Source organism: Parasteatoda tepidariorum, chromosome 5 (genome assembly GCF_043381705.1).
Source record: "Parasteatoda tepidariorum isolate YZ-2023 chromosome 5, CAS_Ptep_4.0, whole genome shotgun sequence".
Lineage (NCBI taxonomy): Eukaryota > Metazoa > Arthropoda > Arachnida > Araneae > Theridiidae > Parasteatoda > Parasteatoda tepidariorum.
This window is the reverse complement of record NC_092208.1, coordinates 57,786,789-57,809,333: the sequence shown is the minus strand read 5'-3', so window position 1 is coordinate 57,809,333 and position 22,545 is coordinate 57,786,789. Positions and strand designations below refer to the sequence as shown.

At 28.3% G+C, this 22,545-nt stretch overlaps 3 protein-coding genes across 4 annotated transcripts in view; 1 reads left to right on the top strand and 2 right to left on the bottom strand.

Annotated features, from left to right (window-relative positions):
* Nucleotides 1–7,431, bottom strand: part of LOC107437310 (acidic mammalian chitinase) — a 27,492-nt gene extending 20,061 nt beyond the window's left edge. Inside the window, exons 1-2 of the mRNA XM_043042377.2 lie at nt 7,291–7,431; nt 2,365–2,515 (exon numbers count right to left, since the gene is read on the bottom strand). Coding sequence (XP_042898311.1) covers nt 2,365–2,503 — 139 coding nt within the window. The 5' untranslated portion in view covers nt 2,504–2,515; nt 7,291–7,431. The remainder of the gene's footprint in view (nt 1–2,364; nt 2,516–7,290) is intronic.
* The window catches only part of LOC107437395 (uncharacterized), a 548,903-nt gene that overhangs the window by 53,111 nt on the left and 473,247 nt on the right, over nt 1–22,545 (bottom strand). The gene's annotated exons all lie outside the window — the stretch shown is intronic.
* On the top strand, nt 20,560–21,696 carry LOC122269414 (G-protein coupled receptor 52-like). Its single transcript, XM_043042384.2, has one exon. The coding sequence runs from the start codon at nt 20,573–20,575 to the stop codon at nt 21,524–21,526; it is 954 nt and encodes a 317-aa protein (XP_042898318.1). The 5' UTR covers nt 20,560–20,572; the 3' UTR covers nt 21,527–21,696.

The following is a 22,545-nucleotide window of genomic DNA, read 5'->3' as shown; positions in this document are numbered from 1 at the left end:
TATATATATATATAAAGCATTCATTTCGCGGTGCATATCAATTACATTTGCTTATTTTTCAAACTTTAGATTCGATTTTTTTTGACGTTAAAATGCTACCCATATTTTCATCTTAAATGCACCACTTCAAAATTATCATTTTCGACTACCTAGGAAAAATTAAGACCAAATTCAAAATATAGGGCTCCGTTTTTCCCATTTAGCAAAAATATTTAAGCAAAAAACAAAGAGAAGAAGAAAAAAGACCTTGGTGTTACGGTGCGGATTTGCTTAAATAATTTCTAAGTTGTTCCATAAATAATATTTTAAACATCAAATTTAAAAAAAAAAAAACATTTAATAGTCATTATTTTAGGTTTAAATTAATATTGTGTAAAAATAATTATTGGGAGAAGAAAAACTTTTGTGTTTGAGAAAACATTTTAAATGTTTACGCTATAAGTCTATTAAGGAAAAGGAGTAATGGCAATGATTTTTTCACAAAGAAAAAAAAAACAGTCATTTGGTTATTTTTTGCTAAATACGCGTAACAGCATATATTTAAATGATTTAAATGCATAATAAATGTTGGTACATGCAACATATATAAACACCTATTCATTAATTTAATAACAAAATTTTTTATAGCATATTAAAATACTGTTTGAATTGCGCAACTTGCCGGGAAAGCTCAAACGATTATGCAGTTACTTCTAACAGTTGAACAAATTTTTATTTCATAAAAATAAACTAAAAGTAATAAATAAGATATAATTAAAAAGGGAACAAGAGGGATCTTTAGGGCCGCGTAGTCCTCGCGCCTATGATTAGGATGCGTGGTGAACATAAACTTGTTTACACCCAATGAAAAAAAAAAAGAATAACTTTGACAGGTCGACCTATAAAATAAAAAGATAAACGATTATTTTAGTATTTCTTTTCTGTGAAAAAAGAGCAACCGTAACCACAAATTGTTTTCGAACCAGGAACTATTGATTCTATTATAATTAGATAAAGGTATGCAAAAGAAGCAGAACGAGGTAATCATTTCATACAAATCTGATTGTTTTGACATACAACATTCAAGCTGTCAGATAAATTAATGCCTTTATTATGTTTGTTGCGAATTTTTTATCATTAAACAATGAAGTTAAAGATAAAAATTAGATCACGTAATTATTTGAGATACATAAAATAGAGAATTCATTAGGGTAAAGGAGCTAAAAAGTTCTCTCTAATGTTTTAAACTTTCAGAATTCGAACACAATTATTTTTTTCTGCAATAACTAAAGCATTCACACGACAGCCATTTGTAGGCTAGGAAGGTCATGGAGGTTAATGCTACACAACAATTTCGTGACGAATGTCATGATGGGGTAATGTGGTCACCATTGCGCTCCGACCACATTTACTTCCCAGACAAGCTAGGTGGGCTTTCAAGATGGAAGCATGAAAACTCAACCACTAAAATATCTCGGCCCTTTTTTCAGAAGTGATAATTCATTGTTTATAGGAGCTTTTTAATTTATTTTTTTTATCTATGAGCTTCAAGTTATTCAATTCATTCTAAAATTACGGTCATCATCAGACTGTCCATCAAATCAACTGTAAAATTTACGATTATATGAGAATTTCTGTACCTTTACGGGTCTAATTACTAGAAGAATATTAGGCATCCGCTGTGTATTAGACATTCGATAATGGAAAATATGTATCGAAAATCCTTATCACATAACTTCTATATATATCAGATACTTCTATATCAGGATATTTCAGGCGAAACTTTTCAATCAATTGAGAATATGTTTTTCGTATAACATTCGTGATATGAATAACATTCACACTTGGATATGAATCAGATTGAAATCGACATTCAAAACGTTCTCGCTGAAATATGACCTATTAAACTTTTGATGCGAGCGACTTTAAATTCCAAGCATTAAGTCTATTATTATACTACAGCTAGAAATTATAGGACTAGGGTGTTGTGAGAAATTTTAACTTTTTAGGGCTGCCTCTGGTTAGATAAGTTTAGAAACCCTTGTGTTAACATATGAAACGTTACGTTTAGCATGTCATTAAAACACAACCCCTTTTTTTTATTTTATAGAAATCTAACCATCTAAATTAATATTTTAACGGTATTTTTTGACTTTGTGGCCTGTCTCATGCATTTATTCTGTATGAAAAGTTAATTCAAATATGTATAAATCCAGATAGTAATTTAGATTAGAAGACAAAATTTCCGAATTTTTCTTCTTGCTAAAAATGTTAGTTTCAATAATGAAGTAAAATAACTATTTTAGTGGTTATATACAGAACTACTGGTTATACACTGGTTATTTACTTGTTAAATACTAGTTATATACAGAAAAAAATACTTACTACTTTTGTCATCATATTCTATCAACTTTGCTAATTTCTCTGCTCTTTCGTTTTCTCTTTTGTCATATTTCTGAACTTTGGAAAGTGCTCCGACTGTTAGCATGAGAGCTACAGCTCTATAGAAATACGATGACACCATCTCTTGTGAAGTCTAAAAACGCATGTTATAACTTATTTCATACGTCTTTAACCCAATAATAATGTTTGATGAAAATAATTTGAAAAAAGGAAACATTAAAAAATTCTTAATTAATTCCATTTACACCTGAATAAATATTTCATTTATAATACCGTCATGTGGGGCTACTTTGTGCAGCGGGGGCTACTTTGTGCAAATTCGAATTTGGCACTTTTCAAGTGCTGCTATTCAGCATTATGTTTTTTTCACATTAAAAATGCGTGAAATTTGAAGATAGAAGTCTCCTCTATTATTACAAACATTTTTTCGAATTTTAAAACAATCTCAGAGTGTGTTTTGTTTGTCCAATGTCAACAACTTTCCGAGAACGTCGAACGTCGAAAAGTGTGCGTGGAAACTTTAGCTGTGAAATGCAAAGACGTTGATAAAACAATTGTCGTAAGTGCAAAATTTTTTATTTATATATTAATAAACAATTATATCTTGTTAGCGTTAAAAAATTTTGAAAATTAATAGCAAATAAACGGAAAATGAAAAAAATGCACTGTGGGGCTACTTTGTGTAAAGTTTAATTCGTTTTTTTTTTCGAAAGAAAATTATCATACGTAATAAAAAAAAATACCTGGAAAGAGAAACTACCACGATTACACTTTAGAAATGCTGCAACAATGTTTGCAAGCAGTTGCTGGTGGTATGTCGATTGCAGAAGCTTCTCAGAAGTGCAAAATCCACAGAAATACTATATCTAATAAATTTCACAAGAAACACGTGAAACGTGCTGGTAAACTATTATTTTTCTTCTGAAANAACCCAATAATAAAGTTTGATAAAAATAATTTTAAAAAAGGAAACATTAAAAAATTTCTGAATCAAATTAATTCCATTTACACCTGAATAAATATTTCATTTATAATAGTCTAATTCATTTTGAAATTGAAAACGTTTTTCATTAAATAAAATTTTACTAAAAATGCATTTAAATTAGAATGAAACAGGTCAATCTTAAAATAATAATACCTGAGATCATTATGACGAAAATGAAAGGCAGCTTATTCAAATTTTGAGTTACCTATGTTAAAGAAAACTGTTATCTTTGGTTATCTTTGGATATGCTTTATGAAAAACCGTTCACCATAAAGTACTTTAGAGAGAGAAGAAAAAAAGAAAAAAACGTCCCAAGGAAAATAAATTTAATAATTTATTTAAAAAATTTTAAACATTATTTTTGTTTCAACAATTTGCATGATTTAGATAAATCGAATTCGTTCAAGCAAATTAGAAGTAGAATTTTAAATTAATCATACATCTTTTTTTTTACTATTTCAAATAAGCATTTTAAATCTAATATTTTTGTTGATTTGACGAAATTCTTCTTTCAAAATTTATTAAAAATTATAGTTTTGAAATATAAGTAAACAAGTAGAAAATATAATTGAGTTATATTATTTAAAAGAAATCAAATTGAAGTAGGAAATTTGAATGTTTTTTACTATTGGGATGAAAAAATAGAATTTTTCAGATAACAAAACTGGCTTGAGTTCACATGTATTTTCCTTTTAAATTCTTCATACAAATCTTCTATTGTTAATTATATTGGAAATCAAGACCTACAGAATTATTTGCATGATATATAGCTCAAAGCTCATAATTTTAAATTTATAGTTTACATTTTTGTACTGATTGCACACGGTAATACTTTCAGTTATAAATTTATTTCTAATTTTTTTCAATTTTTATTCATAAATAACTGATGTAGAAAGCTTTAGATAAATTTAAGTTATTTTAATAAAAGACGAGTGTTAATGTAAGTTTAAGTTATTCTCGATTCTTTTTGTTGTATATTATTTACACATGGAAAATAATAAACGTACAAAATAATTTATTAGTTTTTATTGAAAACGGGACTAATATATATTTACTTTTTTATCGGTAATTTTTTTTATTTCAAATTTTAACGTATAAATAATAAAAACCGATTATAAAAATCGATTACAAAAATCAGTTATTAATTTTATTAAAAAACTGGCACAATTCATTGTTATTTGGAATTTTTTTTAAAATCTGAAATTGCTTTTACTTTTGATTTTTATCCACAAATAATTACAAAAATTATTAGCTTTATTAAGAGCTTTTTTTAATCATAAAAGATTTTTATTTTCTGGAGGAAGAATTGTTGAGGCAATATTTTCTGATACCTCAAGATGCATATGTTTCTTTATTGTTCAATATGTTTATTCTTAAAATTATCATAAAAATACCACACAGTTCAATTTACTTTTTTTTATGTTTCTATTTTGTCTTTACACATCTGCAAATGAAATTTTTTCTGTAATGCATGTTTTATGCCGAATAAGTATTCAAGAGAGGCCACTTTTATGCTAAGTCATTTTCACTTTTTCCGATGGTTCTTAGAGAATTTAACAAAAAGAGAAATCTTGCCCATTGAAAATAACAGTATCGATCATTTTTAAATGTACCAAAAACAAGTTACTACTTGTACGCTTAAATGATCAATTTTTATCATCTATTCTCTCATTTTTAACAACAACAAAAACTTTTTTTTCAATTTATTTGTATCTTTTATGCATTGAACATAAACTTGTTTACACCCAATGAAAAAAAAAAAGAATAACTTTGACAGGTCGACCTATAAAATAAAAAGATAAACGATTATTTTAGTATTTCTTTTCTGTGAAAAAAGAGCAACCGTAACCACAAATTGTTTTCGAACCAGGAANATAAAAATCGATTACAAAAATCAGTTATTAATTTTATTAAAAAACTGGCACAATTCATTGTTATTTGGAATTTTTTTTAAAATCTGAAATTGTTTTTACGTTTGATTTTTATCCACAAATAATTACAAAAATTATTACGTTTATTAAGAGCTCTTTTTTAAGCATAAAAGATTTTTATTTTCTAGAGAAAGAATTGTTGGGGAATTTTTTCTGATACCTCAAGATGCATGTTTCTTTATTGTTCAATATGTTTATTTTTAAAATTATCATAAAAATACCACACAGTTCAATTTGCTTTTTTTTATGTTTCTATTTTTTCTTTACACATCTGCAAATGAAATTTTTTCTGTAATGCACGTTTTATGCCGAATAAGTATTTAAGAGAGGCCACTTTTATGCTAAGTCGTTTTCACTTTTTCCGATGGTTTTTAGAGAATTCAACAAAAAGAGAAATCTTGCCCGTTGAAAATAACAGTATCAATCATTTTTAAATGTACCAAAAACAAGTTACTACTTGTATGCTTAAATGATCAATTTTTATCATTTATTTTCTCATTTTTAACAACAACAAAAACTTTTTTTTCAATTTATTTGTATCTTTTATGCGTAAAAAATTGTTGGATATCTCGAGCTGAAATTATAATATAACTCATAATTACAACTATTTATATTATTACCTTTATAACTCAAATAATATAGATTTTTTAAATTCCTTAGCCAACGAATATAATTAAACATGAATTTAATTTTTTAATTATCCTTTTTTCCTTTCCTTCCACATGAAATTAAACATGGTTGATTTCTTCAAATTCCTTAGCAAATATAAAAAAATATAAATTTAATGTGACAAGGCTAACACAAAACTTTCCCGTAAAATGGAGAAAAAAAACTTACTTCTGAAAGTTACTTTTCTTTTAAGAGAAATTTTTTTCTTTTTACATTTGAAAGTGAATGTTATTCCAAAAGAAGAAAAAGAGAATAATATTTCGAAATACTGACTTGAATTTTATTTTGTTACCCGCTGACTTTAGGCAGTGCAGTTTCATTTCACATTGTAAAGACTTTTTACAGTTTATTGTTTTCGTACCCGCTTTCTTCCACAAAATCTTTATTATGTATTTGCAAATTATTTTAATTTGAGCGTTGATGCAGTTTTATGCTTAAGCTTGTATTGTCTTACTTTAGTATTCAAGATATTTATCTATTGTTTTTGCTTTAGTGAATAAAGAAATTTTCATAACTCTTTACTGAAGTAAGAAATTTAATTCGTTTAACTTTTTAATATGACATTAATTTCTTGGATAGTTAAAGTAGTCATTTTATACTATATGGCTTGAAAATTTCAATTAATTGCTTTGCACATGCTTAGAGTTAGAGTTTACGAGTATTTTAATAGTAGTTAAGATTTACAAATGTGTGAGTTATATATACAAGAATATATATAAATGTATATATATAAATGTTTGCAGTTAGGTTTACTTTTAGGAAACTTGCCGTAAATTAGAGGACATTCAGAGCAAGTATTGTCATGCTGTATGGTAATGAAGACGCGCAAATATCTGTAATTATAATGAATTTGCACGGAAATGTTTGCAGTTAGGTTTACTTTTAGGACACTTGCCGTAAATTAGAGGACATTCAGAGCAAATATTGTCAGTCTGTATGGTAATCAAGAGGCGCAAATATCTGTAATTATAATGACTTTGCACAGAAATGTTTGCAGTTAGGTTAACTTTTATGAAACTTGCCGTAAATTAGAGGACATGCATTTTTTCGGACCACGTGATAATCAGGATCTGGAAATATCCGTTTACGTAACCACGGCACAACTTTCGAATGATAGAACAAAATCCCAATTTCGGCAATTGTAAGGTTAAACGGTAATATAAATACAAACATTACAGAGAGACGCGAAAGTGATTTAGATAGTGATAAATCCCGATAAGCCGATGCCATTATCTTTCCATTCAGTAATCCGTTTTAAGCATTCTCCGAAGTGTGACAAACTTAGATGATGAGATCGAGAATAAAAATGATATTAACACTTACCTGTAGAAGGACGGTTGTCGCACCCCAATGACCTAGCTATCAATGTGTCGAAAGATGCAACGGGACACGATATTAGGCCTCCAGAGTGGGACCGCCCCTGGCCTACTCATTATACCGGCTTCTTTAACTGGAATTAAACGTCTGAGAAAAAAAATCTCACTTCTGGAGTAATGGTATCACTAGTGCATACGTGATGGAATGCTGGATATTCTAATTAAAGTTTGTTCAATGAGCAAGGGCAATTAAATCATGAATGACAGCTTTCTGCGAATATATTTACCTTTTAGGCTGCGTAAAAAATATTATGTATTCAATTAAATGTTAATTAAACTTCTTGATGCTCTTCTCTGTAATTATTGCGTTTAAATTTTCATTATTATTCAAAACTAAAAGTGTCGTTCTTTTATTGTAATATAAAATAATCGTATGATATTAATTCACTATGCAACTTTTTATAATAAATATATATATATAGTTATCTTTTTACAATTATTCAGTAGTGAATTGGTCAATTCACATTCAACCTATTAACGCCGGAATTTTTTATATGCCATGATGCAAAAAAATACTCAAAATATGAAAGATTTTTTTAAAACTTAATTATTTCTTTCTTCTTTTATCTAGTACTTGATGTTTGAAAAGAATACAAAAACATTTGCTTGATGTAAAAACAGTCCTGTTTCAGATAAGAAAATTCTCTTAGAATACTTTTAATTTGCGTAACGTACATGTCACGCTAAATCAATTGAGAAAATTCAATATTGTATTTACTTTTATATAAATTTAGTTCAGTCGCAGCATGTACAATTAAAATAATGAATGCAAAAAATTAATTAAAATTCTAAAGCTGTAGTAAGAATTGATTATTTACTATTGCTTTTGAATACTATTGCTAAATGATCTTTTTGGTGATAATATTTAAGAAGTTTTATTGTAACCAAAAAGTCAATAAAAATCTGAAAAACAAATATGTTATGAAGTTGCATAGGTAATCGAGCAAAATTATTGGGTTTAAATTTTTTCCGAATAGGAATGGAATCTTAATCTGAAAAAGAATTCGGATATAGTTTAATTGTATATATATATATTTTTATTTTTAGGAAACAATTTGTTAATTGTCAACAAACCGTAATGATTACAGAACAATCGTGGGTATTTCTGTGGTGAAAGCTTTTTCTTTCATTATTAAATTCACAAGAAAAATGTCTTTTTTTTTCTCCGAAATAAACTATCTAAAATGAATTATATAATGAAGCACGTTATCCACTGTGAACCAGTTCAATAATACTTCCATTTGCAAATCTTGGAACTTTACACTACTCTTATAACTCTGCAGAAATTTAAGAAACTGATGGGAAAAACGAATTCGGACATCGAAGCTATATGTCTTGAAATTTCGGAAGTTAGACAGACCGATTAACTTTTTTTCTTTCTTATCTTTGGACATGAAGTTGACACAAGCAGAGGAGGACTCTAATCACTGCAAGAGAATGATTGATAAAATGGGCTGATTTTGAAATGATTTGCAATTGTATCAACTTATGTATAAATTCACAAGAAAAATGTTTTTTTCTTTTCCTCGAAATAAACTATCTGAAATGAATTATATATATTTTTAGCCATATAATGAAGCACGCTATTCACTGTGGACCAGTTCAATAATACTTCCATTTGCAAATCTTGGAACTTTACACTACTCTTATAACTCTGCATATAATTAGAAAAATAGATGGGAAAAATTAATTAAGTCATGGAAGCTATGTGTCTTGAAATTTCGTAAGTTACACAGACCGATTAACTTTTTTTCTTTCTTATCTTTGGACATAAAGTTGACACAAGAAGAGGAGGACTCGAATAACTGCTAGAGATTGATTGATAAAATGGGCTGATTTTGATATGATTTGCAATTTTATCAACTTATGTTATGTTTCATTCACGTGACTCATGCCGCATATGATTTTAATGTTTGTTTAAAAAAAAATTTATACTAGGTCTATAATGTTTTACAAATGTCTTTAAGAACAGATTCATGTAAAGAAATAGGTTCGACATTAATTTTCAATTATTGTAAAGTTTACTGTGAACTTAAATGTAGATAAACATGAGCCTGACGACTCAAGTACCACAGAAATTTACAATCTTTTTGTGAGTTTTTTGTTTGTTTGCTTAGTTTTGCATGTCTTATTTTACAACACCTTTCGGCCAACTTACTAACATCCTCAAAGGAAAAAAAACGACCGGCTTATTGAACTATAACATTGATGTCTTAAATCGTAATGCAGTACAAATTTGATGCAACCTAAGTTGTGAAATACACTGCTGGAAAAATCTGTTAAATTTACGGGGAAAAAAACTATCGGTTCGTGTATCAGGATGAGACAGTTTATTTCACAGTAAAACATTTATTTAAAAATGGACATTTTTTTAAGCAAATAAGTACTGTTATTTATGCAAACAAACTCTACAAAGTAAATATGTCATCCTTGTGATCGGTGAGAGAAGAGAGCAGGATTCATATAATCAATTCAATCAATGCTGGGATTCGAACCTAGGCACTTTATTGGGAGGCAAGTGTTATGTCCTTTGAGTTACAGCGTCTCCTGGGTTCCTTTATGAAGAAAAGTCTTAAACTGTTTTTATTTTAAAATTCTTACTTATTGAAATCTTGTTTAGGAAAACATTTTAAGTTATAGTGGTCCATCTTAATAAAAATGTCTACCAATTTTAACTCATCATAAGCAATTATAAAAACAGATAATTATCTGGCAGGGTATAAGTATCAAATTGACAGTTAAAGTCGAATCACAATTTTATTCATACGAAGCTCAAAACCATAAAATGATTGCTGAAAAATAAGAGCAAGTATAGAAAATATTCGTAAAATGACTTGTGTAGTTATTTCACGTTAAGGTAAACAAAGCTATATGGCAAAAACTCGAATTTGAGCTGTCAGTTTTTAATTTGTTTATGATTGGGATGAAAAACAAAGAAAAACGGTTTTGTGAACAAAGCATCCTTAAATCATCAATTACGCGGAGAAAGTCCGAAAAAAATACGAAATTTTTTTATAGTGAGCGGATAACGGTTAAAAATAGAAAAAAAATTTCTATTTTCCTTTATGCAGTTTATTTTTCTGTGAAAAATATGTTTAATTTTTTTGCCTGTTGAATTTACAGTTATTTCTGACAGTGTAGAATATTGTTTCTGTTCAAGTTGGCCGCTAATACCGTGTAATCAAGTTTAAGAAGTACGATAATATGGTTCAACTCAGCACCCTATTAAGGTTGCAGCAAATTTAAACAATATTATGCTTCAATACAATTTAAAATTTCTAAAAGTGAGCCATAGTGAATACGTAATATCATTTGTATTTGACACGTTATTGCCGATTCTGGTTCTTGAGCCGAATTCAAATCAACTCAATAAAAGTTATTACTACTTTTTTCCAATTAAAATTTTTTTAACTAATTATTGTTTTAAGACCCGCAAGATCTTATTTATAAGTTTCTGTTCCCCGAAAAATTTGTTTAAATATGAATTCGACCTGCAACTTGCATTATATCTCTTACCCTGAGGTGTTTTCGTTTATAAACGAAGCAGGAAGTACCTAATAAGTTAAGACTTTTAATAAATAACAAGACTGAATTCATTTTGACAGGAAAAAAAACTGCAACTTTATTTTACTCTTTTTTAAAGGTTCAATATTCGTTCAAGAACCATTGCCAGGTGAAACGTATATGATTACACAAGTAACACAACTGAAAAAACAAGCATAAAAGCTTGTTCAAGAATAAAAATTTATTTATTATTGTTATTATTTCGATTTAGAACCTTTTGTTTTACTTTATTTTTAAATTTTAATTTTATTCCACTTAAAAAACTTTGTCTCAGAGTTTTTTCTTATTTAGTTATTTTAGATTATTGTGAATCGTGTAAATGTCTAACAATGCTCAGAATACTTAAGTTATGAGATTTGTTGCAAAAAGAATAAAACTAAATGTGCTTTCTCAGTATTTAGTAAATTTAAGCTATTTATTTAACACTAGAATAACCGAATTTTGGACATACCTAAAATTAGCCATTTAGGGTCAATTTCACCCTTATGAGAAAGTGATGTTATTCAATGGAACGATTTTATAACTGATGGATATTGTTAAAAATGAAATATATACAAGTTTTTGAAGATTAAAATTATTATTTTTTCTTTATTCACATAATGGCAATATAACAATATTGTATAACAGATTATTCTTTGGATGGATCTCGCGTCATACGAAAATAAACGCAAGACACGAATATAAACAATACACATTAGCACACATGCTTTGAGATGTGATTCCGTGATTTGTTCAATATTAGCGCAGGCGTGTAGTATATCCTCATTGCATGAAAGTGGTCATAAAATATCGACAAATTGGTTGATAGCAGTTCTTATAGCTATCAGAAGTTTTATTATGTCCTTTACAAAATTAAAAGGGTTTTCTTCAATTCTATTTTAGAGACGGAATTTCATGAATTAAGGGCTATCTGATTCGTAGAATTCGTGAAAACACTTCGTAGTTCTTCATCAAGCACAAGAATCAACTCGCAATGGGTAATTAGGGTGACAAAAAATTCCTTGAAAACAATCCGAGTATTAAGGATAGCAATATCACAAACGTGTAAAAGAGTGCAAATCATCTGCAAGTTTCATATCTTGCAGAATAATTTCTTAGTATCTAGTGTCCTAACGTTTTGTTCTATTTTTGTAAGTGACAGTGCTTCGCTTTTAATCTATGCTGTCGCCTGTATAGATTAGACAAATATTGAGAATGATGACGTTATTTTTTTTGTTTTGTTCCTAAACGTTAAGTGTTTTGTTTCCATTTTGTGCAAAAGATGAATGTTATGTCTATGCAATTAAGAGGGGACACTGAAAACAAAAGGAAATGTTTTCTTATTCAGACGCACAGTTCGAATTATGTGGGCATTTCTTTTAATGAAAAAACTCATTTGCAAATTTTACTGAAAAAACAAATCATCAGTTGTCCCTCTGTGCTCGAAGTTTAGGTGCGGCTCCATACTTAAAGCACAATATTATTCCAAAGTTCTCTTTTCAAGCTCTGTTTTTTTTCTAATGAAATTTTTAGTTTATTTTTTTCTTCGAAATGCACAAGTTTAAAAACGTTATACGTATAACAGCAGGTTGCGAAAACACCTCTGAAGAAACTTTTCTATTTTGAACTGTTTCTTTGGCATGTTTCTGAGCTGCTCATAATCGAGAAGCGCCCCTAGCGGAGAGTAACATTTCCAGGCCTTCGTTTCTATGCAATTTAAATCCTGATGATAGACCTAATTCTCCTGATGATTAACCTAACTCAACTCCCTTTTGTATATAACGTTCTTAAATTTGTGCATTTCGACAAAAAATTGACTAAAATGTAATTTTAAAAAATCTGTAGCCACAGGAGCAAAACTAATTACAGATTTAAAATCCCCACAACCGAATTAGGCAATATCAAGTGTTTGCTCAAATGCATCAAAATATTTGCTTCTCAGGGTTATGAAATGGAGAGGAAATTGTGTTGTATATGCATTGTGAAAGACAAAAATTGATTAAACGTGATTTATTCTGTTTGAAAAATTTCCTTTGGTATCTATATCATAATGTTCCTAAACAGTTCCCGGTTTTCCTGTTAAAATAGTTGGGTTGCGAAAAGTATTGGTTAAAAGTAAATTACATGTTAATTTATCTAATAAATACTTTATTTAGATCTGTGAGAAGATATTAAGGAGGATGAATAAGCGATATCTCAACAACGAGTCACTACATTTGTAGCTCTTAATTATGAATTATGTTTTCAGAATCTCTTGATGCAGAAACCTTGCATCTTCTCTTCTGACTGGAAATTAAGCAAGTCATCTCTACATGCCCTAATTTTGTTTAAGTTAATGTTTTATCTATGATATTAGCAAAAAATATATTCAACAAACGGATCGTTTCATTATTTTTTTTTTAGAGTATCAAGCTGTGATTCAACTTTTACTTTGTGCTCATCTTTCTTAAATGTTTTTGCAGTGTTTTGAATAACTATATTTTGGAAATATACATTTTTCAAAAATTATTTAACACTTGCTGAAAATACCACCAAATCAAGGAGTTCAGGAGAATTGTCTTCAAAATTTCAGGAAGATAAAACATAATTTTCAAAATAAGAAATAATTAATTACATAAATAATTAAATTATTATGTATATAAACAATTAATTATATGAATGAATAATTAATTATATAAATAAAAAATTAAATAATAACATTTGATACGTACTGTTTTTATTTTCTTCTGAAGAATAAAAAGGTTTTAATTCAACAATTACTTGGTGCTAATAATTTTGTTAAGGGTTTTAATGCATTATGAATAATTATGTTTTGGAAGTACGCAAATATTTTGTCTGTTAATAATCACAAAATCATAAATAAAAAACATTATGAAATCACACTAAGGTTGTAAAATTGATGGTTTATGTCATGATTAGGATTACTGTAAATGTTTTCATAGGCTTAAAAAATGTAAAAATTTCTAAAAGTTTAACATCATTTGAATCTCACTGCTATTTTCATATAATAAACCATGAAATAAAATTTCGTTGATGTTAATTCAGAAGCATGTTAATTTTGATTATGAAGATTACTATAAATGTTTTCATAGGCTTAAAAAATTTCTAAAAGTTTAACGTCATTTGAATCTCACCGCTATTTCCATACAATAAACAACGAAATAAAATTACGTTGATGTTAATTCAGAGGTCTCCTTGGAATACGCTTTTGTGTCTGTTGTTGTAATGTATAATGTAGTCAGAAAAATGTATTAGAATGCTTAAGTTTAGCCATTCTTACCTCTGAGATTGAGTACTAGTACCGAAAAATCCAATTAAATTAGAATTCATTAAGGTGGTTTTTTTGTGTGCATTGTATCCCTGTTTTTAATTTTTATAATTATTTTAACTAATTGTTAACAATAAATTTTCAGCGCTTATACCAAGTTTGCACTGCTTGAAATGGTGTTTATAGGTGATTATATACATTTTGCAATATTCGATAAGTCACAGTCGATATTAGTTTCTTTTCTCTCGTTTTTGGGTTTCAGTTCAGGCAATCTTAGGCAGTTCTTTTCCCGCGTTCTTCTCTGTTATAAATATCATAGCGGTCAACATTAATGCAAATCACGTACAACTAATAGAAGCTGCGAACGCTATAAATTTCAAGAGAATCTCTAATTTGTCATGCTGACAATCTCCTGTCCAAAGCCCTTCTATCTGTTATTCCAAATCCAAAGAGAATTCGGATAAATTTACTCTGCTCCGGTAATCATTTTTCAACCTCCGAAACTCTATATCATTAAGGGAACCATGTACGCTTCTTTTCTTTCTTTTTTTTTTCTTTTTTTCTTTACTGAAACTCTCTCAATGTTACGGTTTGTTGAGTTTGCGGTTTAAAAAGCGATTGGCAGCTATTTTTGTGGGCACTAGAGCTATCTTTTTCACCTTTTAAGTGAAGCAATTACAAAGAATAAGTTTCTGTTGCTATAGTTACCGATATTCATCAAAACCAGGAGTGGTTAGGAAATGGTTATGTAGAAATATGCTTTGGCCTGATTTCCTAAGAGCACGTTTATAAGGTAAGGCAGTTTTTCTATTAGTGTGATTTAGTGTAATAAGTTCTTCATTATGGCTTTATTAGTATATGTTTAAACATTGTTCTTTAAGAGTACATGAATTACGCTAAATTTTAGTAAAACCGCTATATTTTTTTTAATTAAGCTTAACTTTGTATTTAAAATACGTATTTTCTTAATCCGAAACTCTAAATGCAGTGCATACAGGTAGCAATTTTTAAAAGAAGCAATCAGTATGGTGGATATATTTTACTTTATATTTTGTAACCGTCGTTGAACAGCCGACCCAATTTTGGGTTTGCGACTACTAATGTACAACTCGTCAAGTATTGGGAGACATTTGCCATCCAGGAGAACTCTTTGATTAAACTAACACGCAATTTGCGTTACATGGAGAGGAAAACCACGAAAAGCCACTCACGAAGGCAAGGGGACTATAATCTATGATCCATCTACCACTGAGGATATTTTACGTCAGCATTGTTGTCGATGCAAGCCGGATGCGGAAATCGTATCGACCAGCCATCACTGGGATTCGAACCCGGTTTACCTCATAGGAAGGCGAACGCTCTATCCCTTGAGTACTTAACAAGAAGTTCAGGAAACAGAAAATGCACTTTAAATCAGAATTTAATGTTAAAACAAAAAATCTAAAAGCAGAAAGCAACTTATTTTAAGTATTTCCAAATGATCTTCACTTAAAAATAAAATTTATTCATTTAACGCTAGACGTTTAGCTTTACAATTTTTTTATTTACTTAAGTCGCAAACGTCATTGCAGTGGCAGCGGCACATGCACTGACAACGCAAGTGAAAGGATTTAGTTATGGTTATAGTTTAGCTGACACAATTGGGACACTTTGTGATACCTTAGGATGCTTCGAGGTTTCCATAACTTCAAGATTATTATTAATCCCTTCTCAATAATTTGTTGGTATTAGAAATAAAAGAGGTTTCAAGAACTAATAGAGATTTGAATGTATGCAAGACTTGAGTATCACGTTCTAAGTGATAAAGCTATGACCCTCATACCCTATGTAAATCATACATGCCCAAACTTGGATTTTCATTGGTTTCAGTTCATAAAAGCAAGCATTTTTTTTATAATAAGCAAATTTTATTCCACGATTTGAAAAGTTATGTAAAAAGTAGGAAACTTACCCTCCGCTCAAAACGAATGAACAATATCTTTGAATGTGATTTATTTTCCTTTATATTTTCTTTTATAATATTAATACTTTTGATGCTATATAATAATTATTAAAATTTTCTTATTAATGGCAATAAGTTACTTGAGTATTATCAGCTACATAAAAACATTTAAATATTCNTTTTTTTTAGTAATAATTTCAACGGAAAATGTCAAATTATTTCCTTTGTGATCAAAAACATCTAAAGTACTTCTCTTTGTAGGAAAATATTTTAGAAAAGTGAAAGTTTTAAACAGTTATTGTAGAGAAAGTTATCTCTACAATTAAGTGTAAAATTAATGTAGACTTCGTGTCTAAGATACGATTATTAATGTTTAATTATTTGAAAAATGTTTTCAGCCGCATGTGTAAAAATAATGTTTTAGTAATGAAATATAAACATGAAAAACACACTGGCTATCAACAAAAAATTTTCGTACCTTAAGGGGAGAAAACGAGAAAATAGAAAAGATTTTTTTCGTTAAAAAGCGATGAAAAAATATTCCTACGGTTTTAAAATTAAGAAATTTAAACTTGAGTTAGAACAACAAGTGTGAAATAATATTTACATTAAACATGTAATATTGAAATATTATAAACTATAAAATATTTTCCTGAAAGTCTTTTAACATAGTGAACTGGAGTAATGTGAGTTACCGGAGTAGTGTAAGTGTGATTCAAGGTAATATTAGAAAATAATGATGTTATAAATAATAGAACACATTAGTTTTGTTATTTGTATTAGAATTCGTATAGAAAATTGGGTCCCACGTTCTGTTAATATCAGTTAATATATAGAGAGATGCTTTTAAATTGGACTCCTAATTTTAAAAATAAGTAAGTTTTTATCATTATTATAATATCAAATAAGAAAATTAAAGTATTTATGGCATTTAAAAATTACCCATTTTGTGTTTCTGTGATTTAAAACAGCTCCTTTGTATTCTATAAAATGAATAGATAATTGATGACAAAATGTAAATATGTAGTTATACATTTTCTAACAGGAAATAAAATTAATTCAAATATTTCTTTCTTCATAAGATCAAAAAATAAATACATTTATAATTTAATGTAACAGTTAATTTCTTATATTTGATAAAGTTCAAAGGAGGAATAAGTTTATGAATGTATTTAAAATTATATTTAAAATTATAATTGAATATATACTGTAAATATATTATTAGTTTTTTTCAAATATTAAAATATATTTTTATTGGAAGAAAAAAATAAATTAATACTTCTTAAATATCTATATTAATACGTGTTGAAGGTCTTGCAAAATAGCGGATAATTAAATATTTGGCTTGACCAAGGACGTAACAGATTAATTAAACCATTAATTGATTAATTGCGGAAAAATTACTGTTTATATAAAATGAATAATAGATTAGTAAATTACGCAATAATTTAATTACGCAATAGTTTCCTTCATTAACAGCAAATGACGGAAAACTATACGAATTCTCTGATACGAATAAAAAAACTAAAGTGTGTTGTTTCTATTATTTATAACATCATTATTTTCTAATATTAACTTGAATCACACTTACGCTACTCCGTTATTCCGGTAACTCACATTACTCCAGTTCACTATGTTAAAAGACTTTCAGGAAAATATTTTATAATTTATAATATTTCAATATTACATGTTTAATGTAAATATTATTTCGCACTTGTTGTTCTAACTCAAGTTTAAATTTCTAAATTTTAAAAACGTAGGAATATTTTTTCATCACTTTTTAACGAAAAAAAACTTTTCTATTTTCTCGTTTTCTCCCCTTAATGTACGAAACATTTTTGTTGATAGCCAATGTGTTTTTCATGTTTATATTTCATCACTAAGCCATTATTTTTTTCAATGGGGCTGAAAACCTTTTTCAAATAATTAAACATAATACTACATTAATCTTACACTTAATAGTAGAGATTTATGTTTAAAACTTTCACTTATCTAAAATATTTTCCTACAAAGAAAAGTACGTTAGATGTTTTTGATCACAAAGGAAATAATTTGACATTTTCCGTTGAAATTATAACTAAAAAAAATCCATTATTTCTTATGATATAAACTAAAATTATACACAGATTTCAAAGTACAGCTCATTCGATTTGGGATTATTTCTAATTCAGTTAATATTCAAATTTATTCTTTGTTTGTACAATTTTGTAGTTTCTAATAGAATCAGCTATTTTAACCACACTGAGCAACCCCATATTTAAAAATGATTTGTTTCAGGATCTTCTAACTTTTGTTTGAATAATTACTTTACTGACACAGGTTTATAGTACTTTGCGTTTACTTTTTAATAGCATATGCGAATTCACTCCACTCATTTCACTTTACTCAATATTATAGTTAAAAAATATATTGTGGTTCACATCTGCATTCATACTTTTCTTAAATTAGCTATTTGCACTAAATACACCCAAAATGACATTTACTATGATGTATGTGCAGCATAGATGCTTCCCAATTTGTGCTAACTTCTAGAATAATACTGTATATTATGAGTATTTAAATATGGATCCTCGTCCCGCACTCTGGATGGTTCACGGAACCAACGGAATCTCCTGTCTTCATGATTTAAAATAATGTTAAAATGATTTTATAGAAAATACTTATTGATCTAACTTAAAGTAATCATTTTAAAATCTTTAAGAACTAGGAAATATTGTAACATTTTTATTTCTTTTTAACAAAATTTTCTAGTTTTTCAGAAAATATATATATATTTTTTTTTTGAAAAATGTTCTATCTTCTAAGAAAATATTTTTGTTTTTTGTAAAAAATTTTCTCTTTCAAGAAAATATTTTTTGTTTTTGTAAAAAATCTGATAGTTTTGTAAGAATATTTCAAATTTTTTAGCAAAAATTTTTCTAGTTTTTCAGAAAATACTTTCATTATTGAGGGAAACTTTCTAATATTTCAGAAAATACTTTTATTTTTATAAAAAATTTCTATCTTTTGAGAAAATATTTATCTTTTTGCAAAAAATTTTCTCTTTTATGAAAATATTTTTGCTTTTTGTTAAAAATTTGGTAGTTTTGCAAAAATATTTCAAACCTTTTAACAAAATTTTCTAGCTTTTTCAGAAAATATTTCTTTTTTGTTGTTTCTGTTACTTTGTGAAATATATATACACACACACAATTTTTCTTTAAAATGTACATTCGTCAATGTAATCCTCTTAGTGCGAATGACTGCCTTGCACAGATTCAAGTCAAGGCATTCAATAAATCAATTTTTCAAACGTTTCGCAGCTTAAATTTCTCCTGACATTCTCAGAGTGTTGTTACACATACTGGGCCCATTTAGCTATTTTGTGAAATTCATTTTATATATTTTCAATAGGATTCATAACGGATGATTGTGGAAGCTACGTCAAGATTTTGAGAACTTTTTGCTGTTCTTTCATTTTTAAATAAATGGAGCAAAGTTTGTAAGTGTGCTTTTGGTCAATATATTGTTAATAGGAAACCCTTTGTCAATATACGGATGCCAGATAACGCTGCTTGATGTACTAATATATCTAAATAATAATTTTTTTTATACCTTGTGCTCTCGATATGACAGTTTTTTCTCCTGCAAAAATACTCCAAATCATCACGCTACCCACCATGTTTCACTGACTAACTAAAACAGTAATCATTTGCACTTTCACCAGCAAATCGTCAAACATAATGAGGTCTTTTAGTTCGGAACAATTCGAATTTTGATTCGTCGATCCAAAACACTTTCATCTACTAATCCAATACATACTTTAAAACTATTTTTGCTCGTTGAAGATGTTTTTGTTTATTTACAAACCGCAGCAAAAGTTTTTGGCAAGTTATGCGGCTAGTTAATCCAACACTACGTAATCACCTTTTACAGTATCAACTGATATTGGATTTGTCTTTATTGTACGCCACTCTTCTCAAATCATAGTGGCTGGAAGCCGTCTTTTTCGTTTGTTTGTTATTTTTTATCTTTCATGATTATTTTGCATTTTGGTATTCCTAAAAATTTTCTTCTTATTTTTTTTTTTTTTTTNTTTTTTTTTTTTTTTTTTTTTTTTTTTTTTTTTTTTTTTTTTTTTTTTTTTTGTGGAGTTAATTCCCATTGTTCTGAATCGAGCCAATGTATATGTTACATTTATTTCAGAATTTTTAATCTTCTTGCTTATTTATCTTGAGTGTAACTTTCTTCCTCTAATACTTACTTCGATGGACGAAAATCGCAAAACACAAAATTTTGATTCATTTAATGCCTGACTCATATGAAAATTGTGTTTGATTTAATATATATATATATCGATAAATAGATGTAAAATAGTATATATATAGGTTTTTGAAGAACACTTTGTATAAATAGGAAAAATCTTGTATACTAGTTTATATACTTGTTATGTATAGTTATGTTTGTTTTTATATTTCAGCGCTGTATAAGATCAAAATGAATTTCTCAAGCATATCTATTGATGAAGACTACTACACACTTGAAAAAGACATCGTAGCAAAAGATCATATTGAGTTCATATCGATTAATAAAATATTCGAAACAGCTTTGGCAGTTGCTCTTTGCATATCATCCACAACTAGCAACTTAATTGTGATATGTTCAATTTTTTGTGTTTCCAGTAGAACTCACGTACTGGATTTTTATATCATGTCCATTACAACCACGAACTTACTGATCACAGTTGTAGTCATTCCTTTTTCCATCGCTGCGAAATCAGATCTATTAGGAGTGTACAGCTTTTTGTTTTGCAGTATCAGTGGATACCTGCATGTCAGCTTATCAGCCGTTTACATGTACACCTTCATGTGGATGTCAGTGGATCGATATCTTGCCAGAAGGAAATCTTGCCGCTACGACGTTATCCAAACACGGACCAGATGCAAGTGCTGGATTCTCTTTTCGTGGGTCATGGCCACCTGTCTTTGCTGCCCTCCTCTAATAGGTGATTCCAAAGGACATTTTTACGCCGAGAGTTTTATATGCCTTCTAAACATCCGAAGCATGCTACCTTATTGTATAACATTAGGATGCTTGGTCCTAATACCTAGTATTTCGACTTTGTGTTTTACGTACTTTCACATATTTACCACACCAGATATGGGAGTGAAAGATGAGGTTGCAGGGTTTAACTCTGACCACATCGCTACATTTATGGTAACTGTTGGGTTTAACATACTTTGGACTCCGTGGGGAGTACTTAGAATATTGGAGCTTATTTCCAGTAAAATCTTGGCTAATCCAACATCAAGATTTTGGCTTTTATTTCTTGGCGAAATGCATACCTTATGGACGCCTATAGCTCTTTTAAGTTGGTATAGAAGATGCCAGACAGGATTAAGATTGATATTTAGATGCTGTATAAAATCTCAAACAACTGTTCCCTTGTAAAAAGTTTCAACTAAAGTGTGTTTAAGGGTTCCTTAAATTAGATGTTTTGTGATGCATAATAATTTGAATTATCAAATATTTTCATATAAAGATTTAGAGTGAACATTTAAATAATCATTACACATATCTATTAACAATAAATATGTAAAATATTTGAATCTAAAAAATTGTAGTTTAATCTTCACACACATGATATTTTGTTTATTTCTATGTTTATTTTATTTCAAAAGACATTTGTCTTTGAAATCTAGCAACATAAGTGAATGCCGACATTCAGCAGATTGATGAGTAGTAAGTGTTAAGTGCGAAATAACTATATTTATCAACAAAAAAAATTCTAAATTCACATTGTCAACATTTGCTGGTGTGAGAGATAATGATATTTATCAAGTATTTGGGACTTAAACCAATGCGACTATAAAAATGTTGACTTACACAGTAACATAAGCATTTGATGTTCAAAAAATGACATAAATTAATGTAAAATATCATCTTTATATTCTAAATATTATTAAGAAAATAGTATTGTTAAACATTATTTTTATATTCTAAATATTATGAAAAAATAATTTTGTAAAATAGTATCTTTTTATTCTAAGTTAGATGTTAAGCTTTGCTTGAGCTCGTTGATAAACCAGTTACACAATCATTCATGAAATATTTATACTGGTTGTTCTTATCTCTATTGTATTGTATTGGAATTGAAATATTGCATTAATTGAAACTAGAGACAATTTCACCTATCAAAGTTTACATTTTTGGCAATTTGCCAAAAACGATTTTATTTGAATTCGAACACAGGCTTGCTTAAAAAAGTTTAAATTTGTTACAGTTTTCAATACTAAATCATAGCAAACTTCAAGAAGGTTTTAATTTATGCTCCAAATTTATTGCGAATTTCAAATTATCACTCTCTCCAGGTGCCTTTTTCGAAGATTGAATGATCATATTGCTGAAGTGCTGCCATTCTGAAGAGAAAAGTTTGAAAAAATTTTATTGCGTACTATCGTTCAAACATG

Excerpts from the sequence above, each read along its gene's own strand:
- LOC122269414 (XM_043042384.2), top strand. The coding sequence starts at position 20,573 with ATGAATTTCTCAAGCATATCTATTGATGAAGACTACTACACACTTGAA.